General features: G+C 46.0%; 1 protein-coding gene across 3 annotated transcripts in view; it reads left to right on the top strand.

Moving 5' to 3' along the window:
* CDH23 (cadherin related 23) overlaps positions 1-27874 on the top strand; it is a 576749-nt gene that overhangs the window by 7345 nt on the left and 541530 nt on the right. For 2 of the 3 annotated variants that reach the window (XM_075934954.1, XM_075934956.1), the window contains exon 2: positions 26532-26603. In XM_075934954.1, the coding sequence (XP_075791069.1) occupies positions 26537-26603 (67 nt within the window). In that variant the 5' untranslated portion in view covers positions 26532-26536. Of the gene's footprint in view, positions 1-20656; positions 20778-26531; positions 26604-27874 lie in introns of those variants that run through there. The other variant, XM_075934955.1, reaches the window with a different exon arrangement.

Genomic DNA, 27874 nt, shown 5'->3' with positions numbered 1-27874 from the left:
TGTGGTGGGTCTCCTGCAGGGCTGGAGTAGTCCCTGCCTGCATCAGGTGGGGAGCTGCTCCAGCCCTCACCTGTTAACCTTAACCAGTAAGCCTCACCCGTTAAGGTTATCCATAGCTCCATCTAGAGTCTTTTGGAATCTGGTGCTGAGCTGTCAAGAAGGAACAATGTAACTGAATGCCAATCCATGTGCGGTGCCTAGGGACTTCTGTGTGTAATTAGGTTCTCTGGCACAATGCAGGTAATGCACAACGTATGTAACTGGAGAGTTTACAGTTAGACACAGATTTCTCTATGCAAAATGACAGATCAACTCCTCAGAGACATCCCAGAGTAAGTGTAGAGGAGAATCCCTTTCTTTGTTTTTCTCTCATATCTCTTTTCTCTCTCCTCTTAACCCCATCTGTCTTCAATTTGTCTGTTGCTGCTCCTAGCCACTGCTTAGTGGTGCAGCATATTTCATAATTTTTCAGGCCCGTGTAAATCAACTGTTTCTGATCTGGACCTATAACTGTATTTGAGGAGAAGAGGGCACTTTGGATCTGGGTGCCTCAAAATTAGGTTGGGGGAGGTTTGGAGGACCCATTCTCTAGTAGTGCTGCTGGTAGAGCTGGCGAGATTATATATGTCAGCAGCTTACATTTCATTCCAAGTGTGAAACCTCATCAGGGCTTGTAGCTCAGTATCACCTGCTCTGCTCCTCAGTTATTCTGGCAGAAGATGTCACCTGCTCTGTTCCTTCCCAGTTGAATCCCACGTGACAGATTGCCCAGTAACCAGGAGGCTGTGCAGGCAGTCTAGTGTAATGAGTAACTACAGCTGACTATTTTCCAATGGAATGTTTTTCCATCAGAAAATGCCTATTCATCTAAATCAAAATGTTCTGTTATGTATCTGTGTTGTTCTGACCCTTCAAGAGTCAGGAGACCTGGGGTTGGCCAGCCCTGCCTAATTAGCCCTTCCCCACTAGACCTGTGTTGGGTGTGGGGAAAAGGGGCTAGAGTGGGAGCCAACTCCTAAGTTGGTGGGACCAGGAGTTTCATACAGGATGGAAGCCTGACAAGCTACAACTGAGGAAACAGCTGTAGGCAAGACCTGTGGGTACCAAGATCAGTTCCTGAATGGAAGAAAGGAAATGAAAGCAGATCTGAGTAGGAAGACTGAAGTCTCCTGACTCAAATGTGGGGTGAGATGCACTAAACTGGGGCTGGGGCTGGGGCTGGAGGGCAGTGGTGTAAGGGCAAAGTAAATTGGATCCCATGTGGGGAGAGCTTTAATTACCAATGGATTGTGAAGGGGCATTCTTGAGGAGTTGAGGGGAAACTGAGGAAAGATGCTGCAGTGCTACCTCTGACAAGAAAAGGGAATGTGAGAGGCAGCCTGTGGGAATGTGTTTAGAAGATTTTTTTTTTAAAACAAAATTTCAAAGCATTCTATTCTGGAACTGTTAAGAGGGAGAAAAGTTTAAAATTGCTTCTTTCATTCTTTACATGTTGTTACACATTATAATCTACTATATTTTTGAGAGAGCTTGTCTGTCTGTCCAAGAATGCCTTCTAAATGTAAGAGCTAGGACCACCACATGCAGTATACAGCTTCCTCTTTTCATGACATAAAGCAAGATAAGGGTTTGGTTGTGCCAAGAAAATGGGATATGCCAGGAATGGGATGGCTTCTCATAAAACCATACAGAAAAGAGAGAGAATTACCAGGCAGGTGAAAGGGTCTGGTTGGGGGGGGGGAGGATGCTATCCAGCCCCAAGTCTCTCACCCCCAGGTGCCCTTTGGGGGGGCTGAATCTCACTTTTCCTACCTGCTCCCCCCATTCACACAGGAGCATTGCGGACTCTCCCCTAGGGGAACATGCACAATTTGCTGCAATCCTCACTCTGGTGGGGAGTGCAGGGGGCAGGCGAACCTGGACCTGATGCAGCCAAGGGACATGCACCCCTCCCCTAGCTATTCTCTCTCTCCCGGACAGCATGCATACTGAACCCTCATCCCCAGCCCCACCATTTTATTTTCCAAAAAACAAAAATGTAGTTGATCACCCAAGAAATGACTGGTAAAACTACTTTTATTTTATGCTAGTAAGAAATACAATATTTTTATTGTAATGGTTTGTTTCAATGACTTTTTCCCTAAAAATATTATTTTGTAGGAAACTTAAAATGTAATAAGTTTCAGAGGAGTAGTCGTGTTAGTCTGTAATTGAAAAAAACTTTAAAGACAACAAATAGTCCTTCAGTACTTTAGAGACTAACAAAAAAGTAGATGGTCTCATGAGCTTTAAGTGGGTTGTACCCACAAAAGCTCATCATACCATCTATATTTTTTGTTAGTCTCTAAGGTGCTTCAGGACTATTTGTTGTTGGTTTTTCTTTAGTGTAATGTTTCAATCCTATTGGAAAACAAATCTAAAAAAAAATGGGATTTCCTGTGAAATGGAAATTCTGGTTCCCACATAGCCCTGCGAATAACTGTGGAGCTTGCTGGAGTTGCCCCTACATGCCACTAGACCTGAATGATTTGGGGGAAGAGCTGTGCTCAGTTGGTTAATGAGGGACCCAATCACCAGTTGTATTCAACCACCTTTCTGCTCATGGGAATCTCATGAATGGGCAAGATTGTTTCACATCACTGCATTATCTGTGTTGCTTTAATAAAACCCAACAAAATAAAAGCAATGAGATGTTTGCCTCCCCCAGCCATGACCTCCTAGAAGTACTGAGAACTGTATCTTAAAACTGATTTAATTTGTCAAGTTTCTTAAATGTTCTGGCTGCTCTTTGTGTGGATAACTTTCAGCAATGACGCTTCTAAATGTAAAAACGTAAAAAACAACAAATAGTCTTGCAGCACCTAGAGACTAACAAAAAAGTAGATGGTGGTATGAGCTTTTGTGGGCACAGCCCACTTCTTCAGATGAATGGAGTTTAAGGGGTCCAGTTTTCAAATAAATTGCAGAGAGAAGAGAAGGGGAAAGAAACTGTCAGCGTCCATGCTAAATAGAGCTGATAAGAGCACTTAGTACCCACTTTAAGTACCCTTTGTTTGGTTTTTTATGTCATTAGGCTGTGGAATATAGTAGGCCATTCAGCCAATGTCTTTATTTATACTTCTGTTGTAGGTAACAAACTTGTAAATGAAATTAAGTTCTATAACTTTCCTTTAGAGCACGCTTTTGAAATTGGTTTGAAATAATACGGTGACTTTGAGATCCATTAATGAATGCCTTGGTGAGCTTAAACACAAAAAGGAAGCTTACAAGAATTGGAAACTTGAACGGATGACTAGGGAGGAGTATAAATATATTGCCCAAGAATGTAGGGGACTTACCACGAAGGCGAAAGCACAATTAGAATTGCAGCTAGCAATGGATGTGAAGGATAACAAGAAAGGTTTCTACATGCATGTTAGCAATAAGAGGGTCATCAGAGAAGGTACGGGGCTCTTATTGGGTGAGGGATGTAACCTAGTGACAGACGAGGTGGGAAAAGCTGAAGTATTCAATGCTTTCTTTGCCTCTGTCTTCATGGACAAAGTCATCTCCCTGCGTTTCCTAGTGCATCAGTCTGAATGGGAAGGAGATGGAAAGCCCTTCATGGGGAAAGAACAAGTTAGGAGCTATTTAGAAAAACTAAACATACACAAAGCCATGGGCCCAAATTTAATGCATCTGAGGGTACTGAGGGAGTTGGTAAATGTCACTGCGGAGCCTTTGGCCATTATCTTTGAAAACTCGTGGAGATTGGGAGAGATCCCGGATGATTGGAAAAAGGCAAAGGTAGTGCCCATCTTTAAAAAGGGAAAAAGGACAATCCAGGGAACTACAGACCAGTCAGCTTTACCTCACCTCAGTCCCCGGAAAAATCATGGAGGGGATCCTCAAGGAAACCATTCTGAAGCACTTGGAAGAGGGGAAAGTGATCAGGAATAGTCAGCATGGATTCATGAAGGGCAAGTTGTGCCTGACCAATCAGATTATCTATGATGAAGTAACTGGTTCTGTGGATATGGGAAAGTCAGTGGACGTGATATACCTTGATTTTAGCAAAGCTTTTGATACCGTCTCCCACAATATCCTTGGCAGCAAGTTAAGGGAATATGGATTGTATAAATGGACTGTAAGATGGATAGAAAGCTGGCTAGATTGTCGGGCCCAACGGGTAGTGATCAATGGCTCGATGTCAGGTTGGTGGTCAGTTTCTAGCGAAGTGCCCCAAGGATCTGTTTTGTTCAACATCTTTATTACTGACCTGGGTGAGGGGATGGATTGCACCTTCAGCAAGTTTGCAGTTTGCAGATGACACTAAGGCAGATACGCTGGAGGGCAGGGATAGGGTCCAGAGTGACCTGGACAGATTAGAGGATTGGGCCAAAAGAAATCCGATGAAGTTCAACAGGGAGAAGTGTAGAGTCCTGCACTTGGGACAGAAGAATCCCAAGCATTGATACAGGCTGGGGACTGAATGGCTAAGTAGCAGTTCTGCAGAAAAGGACTTGGGGATTACAGTGGATGAGAAGCTGGATATGAGTCAACAGTGTGTCCTTGTAGCCAGGAAGGCTAATGGCACATTAGGGTGCATTAGGAGGAGCACTGCCAGCAGATATAGAGAAGTGATTATTCCCCTTTATTCAGCTCTGAGACCACATCTGGAGTAGTGTGTCCAGTTCTGGGCCCCTCACTATAGAAAGGATGTGGATGCATTGGAGAGGGTCCCGCAGAGGGCCACCAAAATGATTAGGGGGCTGGAGCACATGACCTATGAGGAGAGACTGAGGGATTTGGGTTTGTTTAGTCTGCAGAAGAGAAGAGTGAGGGGGTTTTGATAGAAGCCTTCAACTTCCTGAAGGGAGGTTCCAAAGAGGACAGAGAGAGGCTGTTCTCAGTAGTGATGGATGGCAGAACAGGGAGCAATGGTCTTAAGTTACAGTGGGAGAGGTCTAGGTTGAATATTAGGAAAAACTATTTCACTAGGAGGATGGTGAAGCACTGGAATGGGTTATCTAGGGAGGTGGTGGAATCTCCATCCCTAGAGGTTTTTAAGTCTCGGCTTGACACAGCCCTGGCTGGGTTGATTTAGTTGGGATGGATCCTGCCTTGGGCAGGGGGCTGGACTCGATGACCTTCTGAGGTCTCTTCTAGATCTGATTCTAATGCCTGGGCAAGTTAAAATGTTCCCCAACAGGTTTCTGTGTCTTGCCTTTTCAAATATCTGATTTGCGTTCGTTCATTCATTCGTTCTCATAGAGACTGTCCAGTTCGGCCAATATACATGGCAAATGGGCATTGCTGGTATTAGATGGCATAGATCACATTAGTGGATGTGCAGTTGAACAAGCTTCTGATGAGCTTGTTTATGTGGTTAGATCCTGTGATGATATCTCCTGTATAGATGTATGGACAGAGTTGGCATGGGGGTTGATTGCAGGGGTGGATTCCTGGGTGATTATGATGGAGGTGTGCTGTGTGGTTATTGGAAATAATTTGTTTCAGGTTATGGGGTTGTCTGTTCCCCAAGGCTTGTGAGAGTGAGGGGTCATTTTCCAGGATGGATTGTAGATGGTTGATAATACGTTGGAGGAGTTTAAATTGGGGGCTGTAGGTGATGACAAGTGGTGTCCTGTTGTTTTCTTTGTAGGGCCTGTCTTGAGGCAGCTGATGTCTGGGTACTCATCTGGCTCTGTCAATCCTGTTTTTCACTTCTCCGGTTGGGTATTTCAGTTTTAAGAATGCTTTTTATAAATCCTGTACGTGTTTGTGGGATTGGAGCAAAGTTGGTTGTATCTTAGGGCTTGGCTGTAAACAATTGATTGGGAAATGTGTCTTGGATGGAAGCTAGAGGCATGAAGGTAAGTGTAATGATTGGTAGGTTTCCGGTATAAGGTGGTGGTAGGTTTCCGGTATAAGGTGGTGGAGATGTGTCTGTTGTGTAATTGTACTGTAGTGTTAAGGAAGTGGATCTCTCGTGTGGACTGATCCAGGGGTGGAAGTTGTTGAAGTCCCTGTAGAATTCTTCAAGGGTCTCTTTCTTGTGGGTCCATACGATGAAAATGCCATCAATGTAGCATGAGTAAAGTAAGAGTGCTAGGGGGTGAGAGCTGAGGAAAAGTTGTTCAAGGTCAGCCATAAAGATGTTGCAATATTGTGGCCATGCGGGTGTTCATAGCTGTGCCACTGACTTGAAGATGTAAATTGTCTCCAAATTGGAAATAGTTGTGGGTGAGGACAAAGTCGCAGATATTACTTTTTAAGGTGCTACTAGATTATTTGTTGTTTAAGTTTTTCCTGTTACAGAGTAACTTGGCTACCCCTCTGATGCTAAATGTAAATAGTATAGGATAGATTTGCTTTGACTTTTTCTTTAGGACAGATTCCCTGCAGTGCATATGTATAGGAACAACATATGTCTTGATGTCATCCCTGTAGGGTTTTAAATGTAGTGTTTGCTCTCTGATAACTTATACTTTTATGCTTGTTGGGCAAACTGACCCCAATTTTTCACAACAGCCACTGGAATTTTTCTCCTGTAAAATTTCCTTCACTCTAATAGTGACAACTTCATGCATGTTTAGTCCTTGGGTTTGAAAATATTTAGGCCCGTGCTTAACTTCAAACACATGTGTAACCCCCTTTTTCCTCCCCGGGTTACTGGGGAGCAGGTCACACTCACAGGTGTGCCTGGGCGCCTGATGTTTTAATCCAAAAGAGATCCTGAGCACCCCAGTGGTGATGGTGTTTAGTTGGGGAAAGCCCTATCCATCCCCTTGCTGCAGTCCCTTGCTGTAATGAATGTAAAATGGCGGTGTCTCCACCTGACTGGCCTTGTACACACTCACTGGTGTGTCTTGAGAGCCTCCAGGAACATCCTCATTCCAACATAAATCTGGATCTAATTCCAGAACAGCTACAAATCATATACGTCTAATAGAATACTTTATTTAAGTAAAAATTGTTTATTTTAAACAGGGGTTAACAGATTTAGCAATGAATAGCATTAACAAAACACATAACAATAACTGAAGCTTATATAGCTAACATTTGTACTGACAGTGACCCCACCCCAGAGTGTGCACACCCCTGGACTCTCCGTCCCAGACTCTTGCTTGCATTGGCGCGCTGATGTTGCAGCTGTAGTGGAGATTCTGTCCAGGCTAGACAGCAGCTCTGTCCCAGGCAGCACTTTCCCAACAAGGCCCAAAAACTTACTGCCTCATGCTGTGCCTATTGGAAGCAGCCTGCTAAATCCCAGTTCCAACAGGCATCTAGTCCCGGTCTGTAGCTGCACTCAACAGCCCCTGGACTGGATCAACCTCCTTGGCAGCAGCCTGGCTCCCCCTTCGGTTCCAAACTCCAAGGCAGAGTCCCAGACTGCTAGGGCTCTCTTCTCCACGCACACGGAGAGAGGCCGTCCTCTCCCACACAAGAGTCCTTCCTTCCTGTTTTTCCCAAGGGCTCATGGGAATCGTAGTCTGGATTGTAGCACACAGGGTCTTTTCAGAATAAAACAGAGGCCCCTTTAGTAAGGGGACTACACATGTTTGTTCAGTGCCTCACACAATGGAATGCTGGTCCTTGACTAGGGCTCCCATGCACTCTGGTAATACAAACAATCCAAAAAATAGAGTACCTTTGCTGACTTTTTCATAAGACTATTCATTTGCTGAAAGTAAAGTACGAGTCTAAGTGTTTGCAATATTGGGGCCATGTAGTCTTTCAGTTGGGAATTTTAGTGCTTTGCAGAGAGTTGTATTGTGCTCTATGTACTCATGCCGATTCCTTGACTTTCTTCCCTTCCCAAGCTTTGAATTTTTCTTTTTTCCCTGTCCCTGGGAGGGAGCAGTACACTTCTGACCAGTCAGAGCACCCTGTATAAACCTGTGGTGCACGGTGCTGCTTTGGTGAGAAAGTAATATTCCTCGTGCTGGTTCCACCCCCAAGGAACACTGGTTTCCAGGTTAAGATGAAATCCCCCAGGTGAGGAGGGCTATACCCAGATGCTAACAGATGCTCCAAGGGCAAATGACAAGCCACAGGGTGTGGCCTTGTCAAGATGAGGCCTGGGTTGAATTTTCTTTCAGTGTGGGCTGCACCATCATGGTTGGTAAGGCTTGAAGTGGAGCCTTTGTGGTCCCTGGGCAGAGAAGCTTCTCTGACTGAGGTGAGCTAGCAGGATCTGTGCTGAACCTCTATTACAGCTGTCCTCTTTTTTTTCCCAATAACCTGCCAGTGGACAGTCCTGCAGAAACACTGGCACATTTGCTTCTCTTTCCTGGATCTGATACATTGGAGGCTGCAGCAAATTGCTCCTGGGGAGGAGTGGGGGAGAGAAGGGTGTATGTGTGTGTGTAGAGGGAGAGCTCTGAACAACACAGGCTAGTCTTGTACACTGTCTTTGCTGGTTTTAATGGACAGAAGCACAGGTTCAAGACTCCCTGAACTGACACAGAAACATGCATAGGTGGAGAGTGTCTCTCTGGTGTCTCTGAAGTACCAGATTTCTGGAACTGCTGGGTGGGGCAGAGATGGGCCAGAGCTACCTTTACACAGGACCACCCTAAAGGAAGTAGTAAAAGCCATCCATTAAAACATGTAAACAATGATATGAGACCAGCCTCAGCAGTGCCAATGGCTCCTATAGCAGACCAGAGGTAAGTTTCTTCCACAGACACTGGAGGCTGTGCCAGACATTAACAGCTTCTATAAAAACCGTATTTTAATGAAATGCCTTTAAATCTTGCTGTCCCTTTTCCTGTATTTGTTTTCCCAATTTTAACATCCAGAATGTGCTCGGGGCTTTTCTAATATAGGGTCAAGAGGGATCTACAGTCTGGAAACAATGGGTAGAGAAGAGATGGGACTCAGCTAAAGCAACAGATAAAAGGGGGAAGGTCACCACTTCCTCACTCTTGGTTTTTGTTTTTCTCCCTATTCTTCCCTCCCTGCCCCTTCCTTAGTGATTACTAAGAGGCTGGTGGTGTAACAAATCTTCCCCAATTCCTTATCAGGGGTCCAGAATGAGTGAAGGTGTCTGTCTCTCTTTTAAAAAAAATCCACAAATCCACAAATTATCCCACATTTCATACTGGTCCTATGGTATATGAGGTTAAGACTTGGGCACTTTTTGCATTGCTTAGTGGATGACCATGCAGTGTGGCCATATTCAACTAAGCGGATCAGTCAAGGCTACAGTGAGAATAATGACATGTCTGATACTCAACTGGGCAAGCCCCAAAGGCTCTGCTGTTTATACAGCTGATTAAAATCTCCTCTTGAACTTGCAGAATTGGGCAGAAACAAGAGCAGCTTTTCCTTTTGATGAGGGCTCCAGAGCCAGACACATGTGGGAATGTAAGTGAAAGGCTAACTGATTGCCTTCACAACCAAGGCTGATGTTTCAGATGTTCTGTTTTTAATCCCCATTGTTCTGTCCCATTCCTGGTCCTAGTCAGTGGGTTTGACATCACCCCCACTTCTAAGAAGTGAATTATGTGAAAGAATCAAGAAGGGAATGAGGCTGAGAAGGAAGGGAAAAGAGTATTTTATACATAAATCATGGTATATTGTAATGATGGGGAAGGAAACTTGGGGGGGGGGGAATGACTGGGCGGCTTAATGGGATTTTGGCAACAGAGCAAGAATGTTTGCATGAGTGTATGTGGTGTCTGTTTAGCCATTGACTATCTAATAAGTTGCCAACTAGTTTGTTTCATGCTAGGTATTTTGTTTTTCATTTTGTATCTCTCCTCCTTTGACTGAACAATGGGGTAGCTTTGGTCTGACTGTTCTAAGTAGCCCTCTTTTTCCTTCCTCTCGCTACCCCCACCTTTTAAAAAAGGTTTCAACAAGCAAGTGATTAGCCTCAGCGTGTCCACAGTGTTACTATATCAGACAGAGTGTCAGTTTCATTAGCTTGAACAGCTAGTGGGCCTTGGAAAGGTCTGCAGCAGAAAAGTGCCTCTCCCTGAGAGTTAAGTGAGCCTTGTGCAAAACCAGCAAGGACACTTGCTCTCTCTTGCTTCATTTGGATGAAAAGAAAAATGGGTTGAAAAAGCTTTTGCCTTTGAGACTTCCAGAGAGACCTTTGCTTCTGGAGCAGCTTTGGGAGCTCTCTGAGATTTGCCCTTTCAACCCTTTGCTCCACAGCTGTAGGAATGGACTGTAGCCATACCGGTTCTTTTTTTAATGTAGTGATGCCAACGCTGTGGAATAGTCGGAGATAGTAAAGAATGATGAAAACTTTGGAGCCCCTTCCAGTCCATCACCTGCTTGTGTCTGGTTCATGTACAGACACTGATGTGGACTTTAGATGTAGTCTGGTTATTTTTGGGCAGGGGGGAGGAACAGAAGTTTGGAAGGAATTTAAAATGTAGCTTGATTTTTAAAAAAAATATTTGTGAATTTCCAGCATTGAAATCAAGAAGGTTTGTTTCTGAATTTTCTGTCTTTAGCTTTTGCATCCAGGATTCTGCAGAGGGGAGATCACAACTTAAGGAAATGGAGGTGCTTTTATTTGTGTTAGGAAAAGGGAAATATTAGTGTTTGAGGATATATGGACTCTAGCCTAATGTTGCCCAATGACCTGGCCATGGGCTGGTGTCAGGCCCCAAGAGCTCCCTGACATAGTTCAGAAAGGCAGCAACCTGGCCCCTGGTATGTAAAAGGTTGAAGAACACTGCTCTAGGCAAAGGCAGGGCAAATCCCCCAATCCCCAGTCCTGTCAATGGACAGCAACACTAGCCTGCAATTCCCTGATGCTCTTCCAATGTTGCTTCTCATGCCAGTAACCTACAAACTACAATTCGGAGCAATTAGTGGTCAGACTCATGTGCATTTGAAATTAAGGCTACATTTTTATTCAGTACACAAAAAATGAAGTTGGTGCCTCTGAATAAAATCCCCTCCACAAATGCCTTGAAAGTTGCAAAATAATTGTTCTGTGACTTGTTCAAATATAGAGGAGCTGGAATTTCCCAAGTTTGCAGGCACGATATGTGTATATGCAATTACACTGCACCAAAGTGGCAGATTCTAGGCTAGCATGTGAGCATTCAGGGCTCCTCTTACAGTTATTTTGATGCTATTGCTTGAAGCCTGTATGAAAGAGCAATGTAATTCCTGATGTGAGCAGGTGGAACTTGTTATATTATGGGGGACCCAAGAAGAAAGGGTGTAGGGTATGGAACAGAGAAGTCCAGCAGGGGAAATGCTAGGAACAGCTAAGTATAGGGAGAAAACTTAGACTGAAGTCTGTGTTCCAGGAGCAGTAGTGTGATCTAATGGATAGGACACTGGACTGGGGCTTGAAATCGGAGTCATGGTGGTGCCTCCATTTCTCTAGCTGTGAAGGGGAATGATGATACTGAATCCTTTGCAAACACTTTGAGATCTATGGCTGAAAAGCTGACTCTTAAGATTTTTTTTCTGTGTACACTACTGAAGGAAGCACAATACTCTTGACTCAGAGGTGTCCATCTAACATGACAACTTTTGATCACCACCTTTGATCAATTCTAAACTTTGAGGGACTATTTTAGGTAACAATGGCAAAAATCGAGTTGATTTTGGTGAAATTAGCAGAATCAGCCAGTTTAGCCCTCTCTGTAATTGTCTGTATAGCTCAAAGAACCAGACCGTGGCTGCTATTAACATCTTCCGACATAGCACTACTCCTATCTCAGCTCTGCCCTTCTTCCCAATGCCACTTTAAAGTACTGATCCCCTAAGTGTGTGGGAGGGGTGTTTCGCACACAGAGCCCCTGGAAGATGTCAGAATTGGGATTCTTTGGTATGGGGGTTTGGGAGGGATATTGTCGGCATGGGGAAAGGGGGGAATTGGGTCTTGTAAAGAGTCCCAGGCATGGGTGGTGAGGAGAGTGAAGGACAATTATGTGGAGTAGGGAGGTATATGGCAGAGACAGAGCCTCTGATGTGGCAGAGATGTGAATCCGCCAGATTGGGGATGCAGAGAGAGCCTGAAATAGAGAGGCATGGGTGGCTAGCCCAGAGACAACTTTTGGGGGAGGGGTGAAAGACTGAAGGGATGCAAGAAGTGTATGCAAAGAACTTGGTCTACATAGGTAACCAAAGGTGTCACAATGCAGTAAAGGAAAAGCCCAAGAAGTGAGAGTTTGGACTCTAAGAAGTGTCTGTAAGTATCCAGTTCAGAGCAGGAAGGGAATCTACCTCTGGTCAGGTAGGGTTGGATAATGCACTCCGTAAATAATGAACCCCCCCATTGATTTTAATCTGCACCAGTTTAGGCTCTAAGGGACTGGAAAGTCTTCTATTGACTTCAGAGGTCTTTGGATAAAGCCTTAAGTGCCTAGCCTTTCCTACAGCCGTTGCCCCTCTGTGCCAGCAACACAGTGCCCGTTTGATGTTTGTTTTAAACACAGTGCCCTTTGCAGAGTAGAGTCTGCTCATCATCCAAAATGTGAACTGCACACACTGATTTCATGCATGTGTTCGTCTTTTGTGTTGCTTGAAGGGAATGTTCACCTTCCTGAGAAAGGGAAGCTCCCCAAGTGGAGGTTGATTGCTAATGACAGTAGAATTAGATAGTAATTAGCAGATTAACTGCATTGACACTGTACTGGCAACTTTGAGAAGGAATTGATCTCCTTTCCCTCTCTGTATTGTGTTGTGTTCACCACATACACACTAAAGCACTAGATAAACAGGAATACTCTTGCAGGAAGGTTGCAACATGACATACTTATTTCTTAGAATTCGAAATCACACACGAACCTGAAAGCAGAAAGAGGGAAAACTGGCTGCTCCCTAGGCAGTGAGGCACAGCTCACTCTTGCTTGCTTGAAAATTAGCTCTTTACAGACAGACTCTGCAGGGACCCTATAGCGTGCTGGCAGCACCAGGACTGCCCTCTCTCCTGAGCTTACAACGATGCCCTACTATTCCAACCGCGTTGGGTGCTGGTGCATTTTTGGAGATTTCATCACATGACAACCTTTAAATAAAGATTAATCTCTAATTCCTGGAGAGTTGGCACCCTAAACACAGTCCCCAATACACCACATGTTGGGGCAAGGCTGCTCTTTTTTTTTTTCATTCTGTTTGTGTATGTACAGTACCTGACACAGTGTGGCTCAGATCCTTGAGTGGGGCCTCTGAGCTCAGTACAAATAATAAATAGAAGTAGTCGTACCAATATGGCTAACTGGATTCCTATTACCAGTCATCTAGCACAGCAAAGAGGTGGCTCTATCTTACTTCCCTCAGTCTCCATTTGTAAATAGTACAGAGATTGCGAGGAGGTGGGGGGGGGGAGGAGGAGGAGGGAATGAGCCTTACATTTGGCAACTGAGCATTACAGAAAAGTGTCAGCATGGTGCTGCAGCTGATTGTATGCTCATGGTTGCAGCAGGAAGTCCTGCACTGTGGATTATACAGCAGATTTCCCCCCCACACACACACACCCCCTTTCGCTTCTGCCACAAGGGGTAGAGGAAAGGTGTGTATGTAAGGTTTCCCCGGCCCACTGCATTGTGCTGAGAGGGAGAGGAAGTGAAGGAGTTCATTTTATAAAATGTTTTCAAATGTGCTTTTCTCCCATGATGCATGGGACTGTCTGCCATAGCCACTTGCTCTGTCTCTGTTCACGATTATAGATCTTGGAAGATGTGCTTTGCTGTAAGATTTAAGGGGAGATTGCTGCTGATCTATTTTGCCAGGTATGATTTAGGTGAGGACTTGTTGCAGTGTGACTTCCTGGACCAGCTATTGTTTCCCTCCTTGCTTCCCTTGCTCTGGGCCATGTTGTGATAATTTTAGAAATGGGTGTATCTTGGTCATTCGACCGATGGAATATCCAGGGGATCTCAATTCTTCTATGAAATTGCTTGCTTATTTTGCTATCTGAGAGAGATGTCACAGTGAAGTGTTCATAGATGGGAGACTGACTATATATTAAGCATTCTCCTTGCTGGGGCATTGACAAAAAAATGCACTGGCTGTATTCACGACCCCCAATAGAGCCTCTTGCACATCCCTGTGCCTTGCACCCTCACCAAATATCAATACATATGTTGGCCCACGTGTATTTAACAAATAAAGTGTTTTTTTTTCTCACTACAGGGTTGGGGGTGGGAGTGGAGAAAGAGGGCAAAATTCTTCACTGGGAACAAATCTCATTTTCAAGAGTCCTGACAAAATGAGCCATAAAATTACAATATTTCAAAGAGCTCTGTAATTCCAGTGCAGATGGCTCTTCATCATGGAATCTGAAAGCTCAGAAAATCTAAAACTCATTAGATTAAAATAAACCACCTACTGCGAGGAAGAAAAGCTTATTTATCAATATCAATTTACTTCTGATTACCCTGCTCTGCAATTTGTTATTTTCAGGAATTATGATTTGTGTATTGCTCATGCCAATGTAATTTTTTTAAACTTTAGTTTACTTTTCTGTAAAATTTATTTTTTTAATACATCTAGCTAGGAACTACTGGTAGACTCCAGAGCAGCAGAAGCTACTAGCAAATTGTGACAAAAAGTGAGCCATTTATATTGCAAAACATCCATAAGATATTTGAGGAAGGGAAGGGAGAGTGGAACTGAGTATGTTAGTAAGAGTTGGGGGCTCTGATTTAATAGTAGTATAATGGGGCAGAGATTTGATCATACAATTGTGATAGGTACTTCACAGGGATGTGAGAAATATTCAGGTTGTAAAATCAGCCTTGGTTGGCGTTGGACTTGCATTCATGCAGCAGCAGTAGTTAGTACAAAGTTTGTATAAGTTTCTTGCACAAATTGGATCCAATTGTGTTTGTGATCTTTAGATACTAGCAATGTTTGGAAGCTGCCATTTGCTGATGATTTAGGAATATAGCTTGAATTCACAACTAGAGATCATGTGGAATTTTTTTGGTCCAATCAAAGCTGAGCCTTTCCCAGTTTCAACAGTTTTCAAAGTGATGTTAATTCAAATACTGTACTAACAATTTTAGAAAAACAATTTCCAGCTGGATTTGGTCATGGTTGTATGGCTTTAGTATGAACAGATCTCTGAATGGAAACTACTTATGAGACCGTGTCTACACTACATAACTGTGCTGGCAGAGAGTGTCTACATTGTAACAACTGGAGCAGCAGAGCTGCAGCTTTGCAGCTGTATCTGTGTAGCACAGGGGTGTTTTACATTGTCCTTATGGAAAGAACCTTTTTGTCAAGCAATCCACCTCTCTGAGTGGCAGGAGCTAGGTCAATAGAAGAATACTTCTATCAACCTTGCTGCATTTATAATGGGGGTTAGATTGACCTAAGTAAGTTGTTCACTCAGTATGAAATTGTTCACTGCATTCAGCAATGTAGTGAGGTTGACCTAAGTTTTAGGTATAGACTAGGCCTTTGATGAAGCTCGTGCCACCAGAAAGAGGCATTCTGTAGGCATAGCTACACCACCTCCATGTGCAGTGTTGGATATGCTGGCAGAAGCACTCTTCGGTTGGCACAGGTGTGCCTATTTTGGGGTTTTGCTGATGTAGCTATTCAGCTGGGCAGGGTATAGTCGGGATGTGCTATCAACATAACTATGCTGGCATAAGTTTGTAGTCTAGATGTGACTTGAGGTACATCACTCATTTGGGATCCAAATTAACTCTGCCTCGATTAAACCTGGCAGCATTTTAAATTGCAGTCATGATTTCCCAAGTCTCAGAAGGGTAGACTTGTTAGTCTGTATCTGTAAAAATAATGTTTCCTGTGGCACCTTAAAGACTAACAGATTTATTTGGGTATCAGCAACCGTGGGTAAAAGCTACTTTGTCAGACGCATCTGATGAAGTGGCTTTTATCCATATGAGCTTATGCCCAAATAAATCTGTTAATTTTTAAGGTGCTACAGGATTCCTTATTGATTTTTCCAGTGGTCATCTAAGCTCTGGGCAAACATTAATTAAGGCAAATGTCCATAGAATTTCTAGAAATCAAGCAATATCCTTCATTTAGGTCTGAAAGTTGTGCTTGCATTTCAAATATGGAATTTGATTTGAGTCCAAACTTCTTCCAAGTTTGAAGATGTTCAGGCTCATTGTTTTGACTCAGTCCATTGTAGAGACGCCTGAGTACCAAGGCAGATCCAAAGATTGGGGACCAGGGTTATAGGAGAATAGTTCATGCACATAGAAGATCAAAATTTGGCCTTCAATGTTTAAATATGGGCTAAAAAAAAGTTAAAGCCCAACTCAAAGTTGTCTTTTGTCTCTGTGTCCTTGTATCCCATGCTGTGGTTCTGTATGTGGCTATGTGATATAAAAGCTTTATGAAGGAAGTTTTCTCATAGCCTCAATCAATTGATGTCTATTTTTTTTTTTAAAATCCCTGCATCATGCCATGATTCCATGATGGATATTTTGTTGTTGTCTTTGCTGATGTGCTTCCCTATGTAGGGGTCTTTCTGTCTACATTTTAAAGACCATTGTCATGTTGAAGCATCTATGGGTTAGAAAAGGTTAGAATGTGTTTTCCATTCCCTTTGTTCTTGAACAAATGGGAGCAGAAGGAAGCGAGAGAGCCAGGTGTGATGGGAAAAATCACTGCAATGGTGGTAGTCAGTATGCCACTGCAGAAGAAACCTCCTTGACAGGTGGATGAATGCCACATGCACATACACAGATCCCTATTGGGTTGCCAGAGATCTTTTTTGTCTTTTCTAAAAGGAAGCAAATACCATTAGTGGGTAGCCCCAGCTGTTGTTTCCCAGCTGCAATTATTCTGTGAATAGGGGGTGGGGGAAAGGGTGTGGGGGCCGAAGCTCATTAATTGCTCGATGGGTGTCTAGAGAGGCAGTTTGGAGAAGGGAGCGGAGAGGGGTGGTCTAGCAAGCAGTTCCTCACACAAAAGCCATTTGGGAGATGCTTTGATTTATACTTTCATTTCTTCTTTATGCTCTTGGAACAGCATGCAGCAAACAGAAAGACTGACACTGTAAATTAAAGACACAAATATTGTGGTGGTGTTTGAGAGAGAGAAGGCCAGGTGGGGGAAAGGGAGAAGAGGATTGTAGGTTTGGGATTATAAAAATGCCAGCAGCAGCCCAAATGTTTCTGCATGGCTGCCAACAGGGCCCAGGCAATGCAGAAGCTGCTGCTGTTCTGACAGAGGCAATTAAGGGTACTTTGTATGTATAACAACTCCTCTCCCGCAGAAGTGTCCCAACAGTGCATTTAAAATAACCAGTACAGGTGCACAGCCCTATAAACTGCTACTTCCCAGCCGGATAACAATACACAGAACAGCAAATCCAGATATGGTGTAAGTGGGTGCATCAAGTCCATATTGTTTCTAGATAAAACATTGGCAGCTTCACCACCACTTGTTACCAATTCCACCTTGATTAATTTACAGTGAAGGCATGGAATGGGGACCTGGAGCATGCACCCCCTGGGGTGACTGCAACTCAACATAATACAATGAAGATGGAGTGTTTATATAATTGATTTTCTGCTCTCTCTGCCTGGTCAAAGGCTTCAGAACCAAAGGCAGAGAAGATCCATAATGATTTCTTGGTAGACACTAAGGCAAGACCATAAAACCAGAGGATGTACAGGCAGTCCCCGGGTTACGTACAAGATAGGGACTGTAGGTTTGTTCTTAAGTTGAATTTGTATGTAAGTCGGAACTGGCGTCCAGATTCAGCCACTGCTGAAACTGACCAGCAGCTGACTACAGGAAGCCCGAGGCAGAGTTGCTCTGCCCTGGGCTTCCTGGAATCAGCCGCTGATCAGTTTCAACAGCGGCTGAAACTGGATGCCTGGGACAGAGCAGCTGGGGCGCTGCAGGGTAGGTCCCCGCAGCGCCGCACCTCAGCTCTGCGGGGAGCAACCTGGCAGCACCCCAGCTGCTCTACCCTAGGTGTCCCCAAGTCAGCCGCGGCTGAAACTGATCAGCGGCTGATTCCAGGAAGCCTGGGGCAGAGCAGCTGGGGTGCTGCTGGGTTGGTCCAGTAGTGATGAGGAGCAGCGCTGCGGGGCCAACCCAGCAGTGCCCCAGCTGCTCTGCCTCAGGCGTCGCGAGAAAAGCCTGGTCTGCTGGGGGGGGGGGGGGGGAAGGCGCACTAGCAAAGCCGCGGAGGATGCGGACAGCAGGACTGCGGCGTGTCTGGGCAGTCCTGCCGCCCGTGTCCTCCGAGGCTTTGCTCCGCATCTCCCTGGCCTGCTGGGGGGGTTCCCCCAGCAGACCAGGGAGACGTAGAGCAGCTTTTCTTGCCTCGGAGGATGCGCCGCAGTCCCGCCGCCCGCGTCTGGGCGGTCCCGCCGCCCGCGTCCTCCAGAGCAAGAAAAGCCCAGTTCGTAATTGCGGATCCGACATAAGTCGGGGACTGCCTGTATTACTATTAGTTGCAGCAGCAACCATGCAATGTGGCCAAGTGGGCAGAAAGGTAGAGGCTTTACATGTGAACACAGATCTGATTGCAGGATTGGGATCTGTTATCTAAAGTGCTACCCCTATTTCTAGCCAGGGTGCTACAAATGTCACCATAAAGTATTCATTTTTCTCTCTCAAAATATGCAGCACAGTGACACCACTCTATATCTAGGAATGACTGAAAGGAAAAGGACTAAAGAACGGGCTGCTATTGTTTTGCTACCAGTCTGTGGGAACTCAGATTAATGTGTCAAGTCACAAGGGCAGGGCCCAACAGGGTTGTGGATTTGCTTCAAGACAGAGTCGATTAGGGATAGATAGTTGCTTTTATTAATCTCACTATGTCACTACTATTACAGGCTTAATACTGCCAGATGATTACACAGCTACTGCAAAGTAATACAACAATTGGCATAGGCAAAGAATGCATGTAAGAGTAACAGGCACTTAGAAATGCTTACACCCATTTAGTCTGTGGGAAGTTCCATTCCGGTCACCTCGCATCCGGCTGCAGTGGACATGGCTCCAGCTAGGGGGATTCAGGACACCCTTTGAGGTTTATGTCCCTGGTGAAACTCTCAGAGGGGTGGGACTGCCAGTGATCCTATACTACAGTTGTTTACCGGGTGTGTACCTGGCTCAGCGCCATTCTTATCACTCTTATGAGCTGAGACTGAGGTCACACTTGTTTACCGCTTAGTAGTTTCCCAGCTTAAGGCATGAGTTAGAGCTGATAAAGCCCAGCTGCTGTTTGGGCTTGCAGGGTCCCAGCTATGCTAAGCTGGGTACAGTAGAGATGGAAACTTCCATGCCAGGCCTGCCGAGCTGCAGGACCCACATATGACTTTCATGTGACAAATGAGTGTACAGAAATGGGTGTCACTGGGATGTGAGTTGTTCTTTGGAGCACACCAAACTTGTGGGTGAGCAAAAGTTTCACTTAAAATGCTGAGTGACACTCAAGTCTACATAAGCAGGCATGTCTGTCACCCTCTAGAGCAGAGGTGGGCAATAATTTTTGAAGTAGCCCCAGACCACCTGGAAGGGGTAGAACCTAAACAGGAAGGGGCAGGCCTAAATGGGAGCTAAATGGTCTGGGGGTGGGGGAGCCCCTTTGCACCCCCTTCCCACTAGGCACCCATGCCTGGGAAGATGCTAGGCACACTCCCCCACCCCCAGGACTGTCAGGGCCTGGGGGTGGGGGAGCACGGGAAGCCTCCTCCCACCCTGTGAGGAGCATGTGTCATTTTGAAGTGCCACAGGCTCCTCATAGGGCTGGTGCAGGGCGAAGGAAGCTTCATGCAGCTCCCCAGGCCTGATTGGCCTGGGGGCGGGGGAGCGCGCAAAGCCTCCTCTGCCCAGCCCCCACTGCGAGCAGCGTGCATTGGTTCAAAGTGCCACGTGCTCCTGGAAGGGTGGGAGGAGGCTTCAGGTGCGACCCTGCCCCAGGCCAATTAAGGCCTGGGGGTGGGGGAGCATGCGAAGCCTTCTCCGCTCTGTCCGCCCCCTACGAGCTGTGCACGACACTTTGAAGCGCTGCTCGCAGGGAGGGGGCAGAGCGGAGAAGGCTTCGGGAGCTCCCCAGACTCTAATTGGCTTTGGGGTGGAGGAGCGGTGGGGCCTCTGTGGGTCAGATCCACCTGCTTGTTGGGCTGGAACTGGCTAGCGGAGGCCCTTTTGCCCACCCCTGCTCTACAGGCTGGCTTGCTTAGTGTCTTGAGACTGCTTCTGCCCCACAACTAATGGAGCTTGTCATTAACTTAACCAGTAGCTCCTCAGGAAGTCCTAGGTTCAGGCCCCTCAGATGACCTATCCAGTGCCCTTATTTGATTTATATATACAAGAAACTATGTTTCCACAGTGAATCTTTTTTTGCTAAGAATCTCTTTCTGGGACAAGGCACAATTAAATAACTCTTTCCAACACACAATTTTAAAACTCTCCCTTGACATTCCAGAATCCATAATATCAAAACACAACCATCTCTGGAAACCAGTGGGAGAAGTGCAGCATTGCTGAAGAAAGACAATCAAAATGACAGTTCAAGCAATTGCTTGTGTAATGAAAAAGTGACTTTGGATATACAATACTCAGATTATCATTCAAATTAGAAGGGAGGCTGTCAACTGTCTTTGTCTAAATAATTTGAATGGTTTTTCCATTGCTAGTTGTTTTAGAGAGAGACACTGAGAAACTGGAAAATAGCATTTCACCCTCTCTGGCTTGTGGTGGGCTCTGGTTCAAAACCACAAGCTCAGCTTTCTCCTCTTGTGAATCTGGTGCAGCAGACAGCAGGAAGACAGGATGTTTTGTTGACGTCTTCATTTGGGCCACAGCAGCATCCTCCCTGGAGCCAGCAGAATGTGCACTGCTCTGGAATTAAGGTTATTGGACTGCGTGCTGGAAAGGGACACTCATACTTGGGTTATGATGTGTGTCACACCAGAATGGCAGTGCTTAAAAGGGGATCTGCAGTGGAAGAAAATGGGTTTGTGGACTTTCTGGATTTTCCCCAACCCTGCTATGTATAAACCTGGTAGGTTGGGGAGGAAAGGATTAAGAAGGCAATAAGAGGGGCTTGTGGCAGAGTACTCGGCAACAGCAGCTGAGTCAGCACTCTGGTCACTGCAACTCTAATTAATTACCACAGAGCAGACCTCATTAAGAAGAGTGGTGTCTGACTGACAGGTGAGGAGAACTAAGTGACTAATTAGGCCATCGGGCAGATGGTACAACAGGCACAGGAAAGAAGTATGGGAGGGGGAGAGGAATGAAGCAGATTGCTTTTCCCTGCTTGTCTCAGGAGCTGAGGGCTCCTGAGGACTGTAGGGCTACGTCTACACTGGCCCCCTTTTCGGAAGGGGCATGCTAATTTTGAAAGTGGGAATAGGGAAATCCGCGGGGGATTTAAATATCCCCCGCGGATTTAAATAAACATGTCCGCCGCTTTTTTCCCGGCTTGGGGAAAAGCCGGAAAAAAAGCATCTAGACTGGCCCGATCCTCCGGAATAAAGCCCTATTCCGGAGGATCTCTTATTCCTACTTCAAAGTTTGATGTAGGAATAAGAGATCCTCCGGAATAGGGCTTTATTCCGGAGGATCGGGCCAGTCTAGATGCTTTTTTTCCGGCTTTTCCCCAAGCCGGGAAAAAAGCGGCGGACATGTTTATTTAAATCCGCGGGGGATATTTAAATCCCCCGCGGATTTCCCTATTCCCACTTTCAAAATTAGCATGCCCCTTCCGAAAAAGGGGCCAGTGTAGACGTAGCCTAGGTGTAAAGCTCTAGTGCAGTGTTTCTCAAAGTGGGCTTCAGACCTGCCTGGGTAAGACATGGGTGTATTGCTCACTTCCCTTTGAGGGGATTATTCTACACATGTATCTGCCAGTGAAGAGTGAGCTCCACAAGTTTTGGCTTTTCATATTAGCTTGGATCCTTTACAAAGCTCACCGAATCCTTTTAGTTTTGTTCTGCTAGGCTGGAGATCGCCAAAGAATTAGCCTCCCAAAGGTTTCTCAGCTTCCACTCCTAGCTGGAGAGGTGAATGAAAAATGGGAAAATATATAAATGAACTGACATACCTTTCCATTTTTAAATTAATGGTGATGCCCAAACCTTTCTCAATATTGGGCACAAACCATCCTGGGCTCGTTTCCATTGTATTATTTCTAGTTTCCTTTGCTCTATGCTGTGATGTGATTTTTCTGAAGGAAAAGGCAGATGCTTTTTGGCTGAGGATGTGTGAATATTATCCTGGTAACTTATGTAACAGGTGTGGGAGAAGAGCATAAAGGTTACTTCAGGACCAGGAGTGCCCCTAGTATGTTCTTAACTCTGGCTGCCTATAACGTGAGTTGAAGGTGCTGACAATGGAGCTGTTCCGGGCTGTCCTTTTGCGGGGCCATCACAGAGGGTCCTCTCCATTGCAGTGTGATCGCTATCTGTCCAGCCGCTCTCTATGCCTGCAAGCTACTAGCTGAGTTGGAAGCTTTGCTGGATTCTACACTAGCTGCTCACCTCCTTGGTCACAGCAGCAGTAAGGTTGGAAAAGCAACAGTAAGGGGAAAAGGTTAGCAAGAGTGGGGGAATCTGCATCTTGCATTCCCTTGCGCTTCCATTTCTAAAGGCCAAGCGCGATGAGAGAGGAAGTTCTTTGGTCTGTCATGGGCTAAATATATGTGGAACTAGAAGATTTACCCAGTGTTGCTTGGATCCTAAATTCAATTTTTGTGTTCTTGGAAAATGAAAATGTACATGCTTCATTTAAATCATTGCTCTGGGGTGGGACTGGGGATGAGCGGTTCTGTATGCAGGCTGCCCCAAGGAGAGAGGACTACTCCAGCCCTCTTTCAGCTCAGAAGCTTGCAGCCAGGTGAGAAGCACCTCTCCATGGCCACAGCAGCTCCAGTGGGCACAAGGGAAGGGTAGACCTGTTCCCTATCATGGGCAGGTCCAGTTTCATCCTACCCTCTGCGCTCTCCAGCCAGAGTGAGGAATGCATTAAACTGTGCACTTTCCCCTCACTCCCTGTTGAAGGGGATAGCCAGCAATGATCCTGTATGAATTGAGAGTATGGGAGAGCTTCAGGCCCCCACCCTAAAGGCTGCCTGGAGGGTGGGACTAAGCCTCCCAGACTGGAGCAGTCTTGGAAGGAGGAGTGTGACGGGGTGTCCTCGCCCCGTCCCTTATCCGCGACCAGGGAAGCACTGGGCAGCCGCCGCGGCGGGGAGCCTCACCCGTGCGCTGCCTGCTCCAGCGCCACTCAGCCGTCACTCCAGGCTGATGTCAGGAGGGGTGACGTCAGGGGTGCCCCGGAGCGAGTGGAGGGAGCGAGTAACGGCCCCGCCCCCAAGGAAGGAGCCAGGGTGCGCACCGTCCCAGACCGGGGACGGGACGTGGGGATGCTGGCATTGGGCAGGGCCGGGGCAAGCTGTTGATATGGCCCCTGCCCGTGATAGGATGGTCAGGGCAGCGGCGGCTATTCAAAAAGGCACGCTGGCCTAGACCAGGGAAGGACCGAGCCCGAGCTGGAGCGGGAGGCCCAAGACCGGGAGAAAACAGCCCGTCGTCGCCAGGAACGATTGCATCTCCACCAGCAATCCTGTCCACAAAGGGGAAGGTGGGCACCGTGGGGGTGGGGCTTTTGGGGGAAGGGAAGTTGCCCAGGGCAGAACCCGGTGTGGTTGGCAGGTCAGTGCGTTTAGGCGACTCGCCCCACTGACCGGACCGGATCCTTCACGGATCTGAGTCCTTAGGGCCCTGGGCTGGGGCCCGTGAGCGAGGGCAGGTCCGGGCCCCCCCTTCTCCCTGCCGTGGTACCCCTGGTCGCCGTAACGAGGGTGTCGTGGTGGCACTATCAGCGGGGACTATAAGGGCAAGGCTGAGGCAGGGAAGGGTGATGATGATGCCGGTGATGAGCACCCGAGACAGACTGTAGGCGGTCCAGCGTTGGACTGAGTGAAGACAGTCGATTGGGGCACTGAGGCACGGTGGGGGGGAGGCGGTCACGGGAGCGCCTCCTGACAGGGAGCGACCCCCCCCCCCGACAACCCCTCTTCTGTGTTTAGTGATTCTATTTTCCGTGTGTTTTTTGAGAAGTGACTGTATTCTAGGCACATCACGTTTCTGTGGTACAACCAAACCCTTACCTTGCTTTAAGTTATGACAGAGGAAACTATATACCAAATGTGGTGATCCTAACTCTTACCGTGTGGGAGGAGTTCTTGAACAGACAGACAAACTCTGTCCAATATATACCCAGCATTGCTCAGGTCCTTCAGGGTAGGGGGCTGGCAGTGTGAGTGGGGGGGGGGCAGGGTGCAGGAGTCAGAGTTGGTGCATGAGGTGTGGGTGCAAGGAGATGGGAAGGGATGGGGAGCTCAAGGGACAGGGTGGGCGTGGTGTTGGCTTCTCCCTGGAGCTGGCCTGGAGCATGGTGTGGGCACACATCACACTTGCCAGCTTCTCCCTGGAGTGTGTGTATGTGGGGAGTAGGGGCCGTGCACCCTGTCTGCCAGCTTCTCTGCAGGGCTGGCCTGAGGCGCGGGTGTGTGCACGTGCAGGACAGCATATATTTTCTTATCAATCATGTAATTTGATTTTATCTTTACCTCATTTTAAAATATGATTTTTCTGTGGTTTGGAGGTTTTCTGTTTTTGGTGCCCCCCTTCCCTGGTCTCTCTTCTGTAAAGCATCTGACCATTCTAATTATTTCTGTTTTCATTTTTAATTCTGTGGCCTCATTGTAAGCAGCCATGTGCTCTGTTAATACTAGCCTGGGAAATTCTAGAAGCTAAGTGAGGTGCGGGAGTGTTCGTTTGCATGCTAATGTACTCAGAATATTCTTCCAGCTCATAACTATTTCACAGCAGTGCTGGTGTTTGAGAGCTTTGGATGTGCTCATATGTTCTCTGTTGTTTTCTGCATTGTACTTCTAAATTCCTAGTGAATTTTTAGTTATTCCAGTCCTAGTCTCCCACACAGTTTTGCCAGTACAACTTGGTAATTTGCTGCTACACCAATACTGGGCTCCCATATCACATTGCAAAACAACTTTAAATCTCACCTCCAGCATTTCACTGTTCTCCCTGTTCTCTGCTTCCTACCAGCTTGTCCTGTGCATCTTAGACGTGCAGCACCTCTGCTGTGCCAGTTCTGAGTTTGGAGAGCTGTCTTCTGCGCAGACACTGTTGATCATGCCAAACTGTGAAATGAGTCTTATGATGTAAGCAAACATCCACTGGAAACATTGATCTTGTTTTGATTTGTGACATCAGCAGTCATTTGACTCTGGTTTCCAGCTACAATTGGACAGATTCTTCCCTTGGGTAACTCCACTGACTTCATGGAATTAAATCAGGGATGCATCTGATCTAATAATTTTAATCCTTTGATTCTGCACACCGGGTTTTGTGAGAGATGGGGGGGGGGGGGGAAGAAATGAGATCTTTCACAGAACACAAAGTTATATGGCAATGCTCTCTAACTGTAATACTTCTAGACATACCCGGATGAGATCAAAACAACTAAGAGTAGTAAAGACTATTCTTGTCCTACTGCCATTCAGATACAGATAGTCAATGGAGAGGAGAAATATGGAAAGCAGTGACTTGTCAATCAGAGAGAAATTTTGTAAAGAAGGCAGGTTTTGGACTGCCTGGATTAGGAAGGGGGTAAGTGTTCTATTTGGCTCTAGTGAACCTATCCCTGGAATACAGGGTCTTTTTGGGGGGTCGCTAGACAAAGTCCAGTAACTATTCTGAAATAACAAATGAAGCAAAGTTTTAAAAAGTTAAATATAATTTGGATTACTCAAGGGAGACATGACTGTATGTGAAGTATTTAAACCCAAACAAGGAGTGGAGGAGTTCAGAATAATCCAAACGGCTATAAATAAGAGTAATGAAATTTAAAATGAGCAAACAAAAACTGGGCATCAGCAAAGATTTTCCTAACAATGAAATCTCTTACGTTGTGGGAAAAAATCTCCCAAAAGAAATGCCAAAAGTCCTATCACTTTAGATGGTTGCTTTTAATGTAATATTGAACTGTAGGATCCAATCCTGTTTAGCCAGAGTTATGGACATATACTCTGGTATAAGTCTCTTGTATCTCTAATTTCCATTAAGATGTATAATTTCACACTATGGACCCGATCAGTACTTCCCATAGCTTATAGATACCTCTGTTCACATCATCTGAATGCCCACCAAGTGGCATCCTTCTGCTCCCTTTGCCCGATATATGGCCACATACCGCGAGCTTTAACCAGTGTCTTGGGTGAGGTCGGTGATGACTGACTGTAAGATGAGTAGCAGAAACTGTCAGATGGCATTTGTCATGGACATGAGTGTATTTCTCTCTATCTCTCTGCATTTATTGTGTAGGGTGGAGGTTAAGGCTTTCACAGGTTTCCTATCTCCTAATCGAAAGACCATGGCTTGTCTCCTTCAGCCAATATGTTTTGGACTTCCTGCCTGGGTGCATGGTGATTTTGTTTGCAGTGTCATGGCTATACCCCATGTTGGGAACAGATTTTGTCCTCCAACCCCACCACACAAGTGTGCATTGGGAGGAAGCTGTCCTTTACCAAAACTCATGAGACTTAAATATTAAATTTGCCTCTCTTCTTTTATCAGGAACCATGAAGTGTCATTTTGCCGCCAGCAACTTTCTTCTCTCCCTTATGGTCTTGGATTTTGTCTGTTTGGGTAAGTAAAGTTTCTCTCTGTTCAGTTTTCCTTCTTTTTTTTCCCTGACTCATCTTTTTTGACTCATCTTTTTGTTGCAAGCTTTCCGGTAACACTTAAACAGCTTAACCGTTGCATGACTTGGAGTTTATCTCTAGTGACAGAAAGGCTTCATCTTTCGACTGAGTATGTGATCTCACTAGCTACTTAGGCTGTGATTGAGCCTATTGTTAGATAGATGCCTTTGAGAAAAGGCACAGAATGAACCAGCCACCACTCCAGAAAATGGGGGGTGAGCAGCACATAGATGCTAAGTGCTCCAGGGCTGGGACTGTCTTATGTGTTTATATTCATAGCACAATGAGGCCTGGCTCTGTGACTGGGGTCCCTAGGCACTGCACGAGAAAATAATTGTTATACCGAGGAAGATCAGTTCTGATTGAGTCTGTCAGTTGTTGGTAGTTGATGCTTATCTGCCACCAGGGTTTTCTATCACAATAGTCCTTTAAGAGAATTGGGGCCTGCACTTTTAAGTTAGTTTCACGCTGTATATGATAGATTGAGAGAGGGAAATATGTTCCCTTATGAAATAAGACCTACTGAGAAACTCCATGCAGTGAGTAGTTTCATTATTGCCTATTGTTCTATTGGAATATATCGGACGAGGGGGTCAAAAACCCTGGAGACTTGTCATACATTACAGATACATGGAGCCCTGCAGAGATAGACATTTGTATCCACATCCGATCCACAAAAACAATCTGTGGCTATATAGCAGGTACCCATGGATTTGCAGGGCTCTGCAGATACAGGCCAAGCCAGCTGGCTCCTCCTGGAGGCAGTTTTGGTACCAATGTTGGTGGCAGGTGTTAAGTCTTTGTTGAACATAGTGGACTAATTGCATCCCAAATATTCTGTGCTTTTCTTTCACATCCCTCCCACTGACCAGCGCTCAGAGTTAGAGGACAGACTCCTTCTCCAGGCTGCTGCTTGTCTTCTGCATTGAGCCCCTAAGGGTAGGACTACTGGGCTGAAGAACCTGTGGCCTGCCTGAGTTAGCTAACTCTGGCTGGGAGGGGGAGAGGCTCAGGTTCCGGGCCTGAAATGTTGCCGTCAGACATTCTTCCTCCCTCTAAGGGCTGACACAGAGAATCAGGAAGAGAGAGGCGAGAGCTGCTGGGGGAGGAAAGGAGCACCCCAGCACCAGGCCTGCAGACAGGGGGAGCAAAGGGGGCAATTGCTCTGGGTGCCAAAGTGCCACTCCATGCAGCTTTGAGGGCTGAAGGGGGTGA

The sequence above is a fragment of the Pelodiscus sinensis genome, chromosome 8 (genome assembly GCF_049634645.1).
Source record: "Pelodiscus sinensis isolate JC-2024 chromosome 8, ASM4963464v1, whole genome shotgun sequence".
Taxonomy (NCBI): domain Eukaryota; kingdom Metazoa; phylum Chordata; order Testudines; family Trionychidae; genus Pelodiscus; species Pelodiscus sinensis.
Note: the sequence above shows the minus strand (reverse complement) of the source record. Positions and strands in the feature narration are given on the sequence as shown.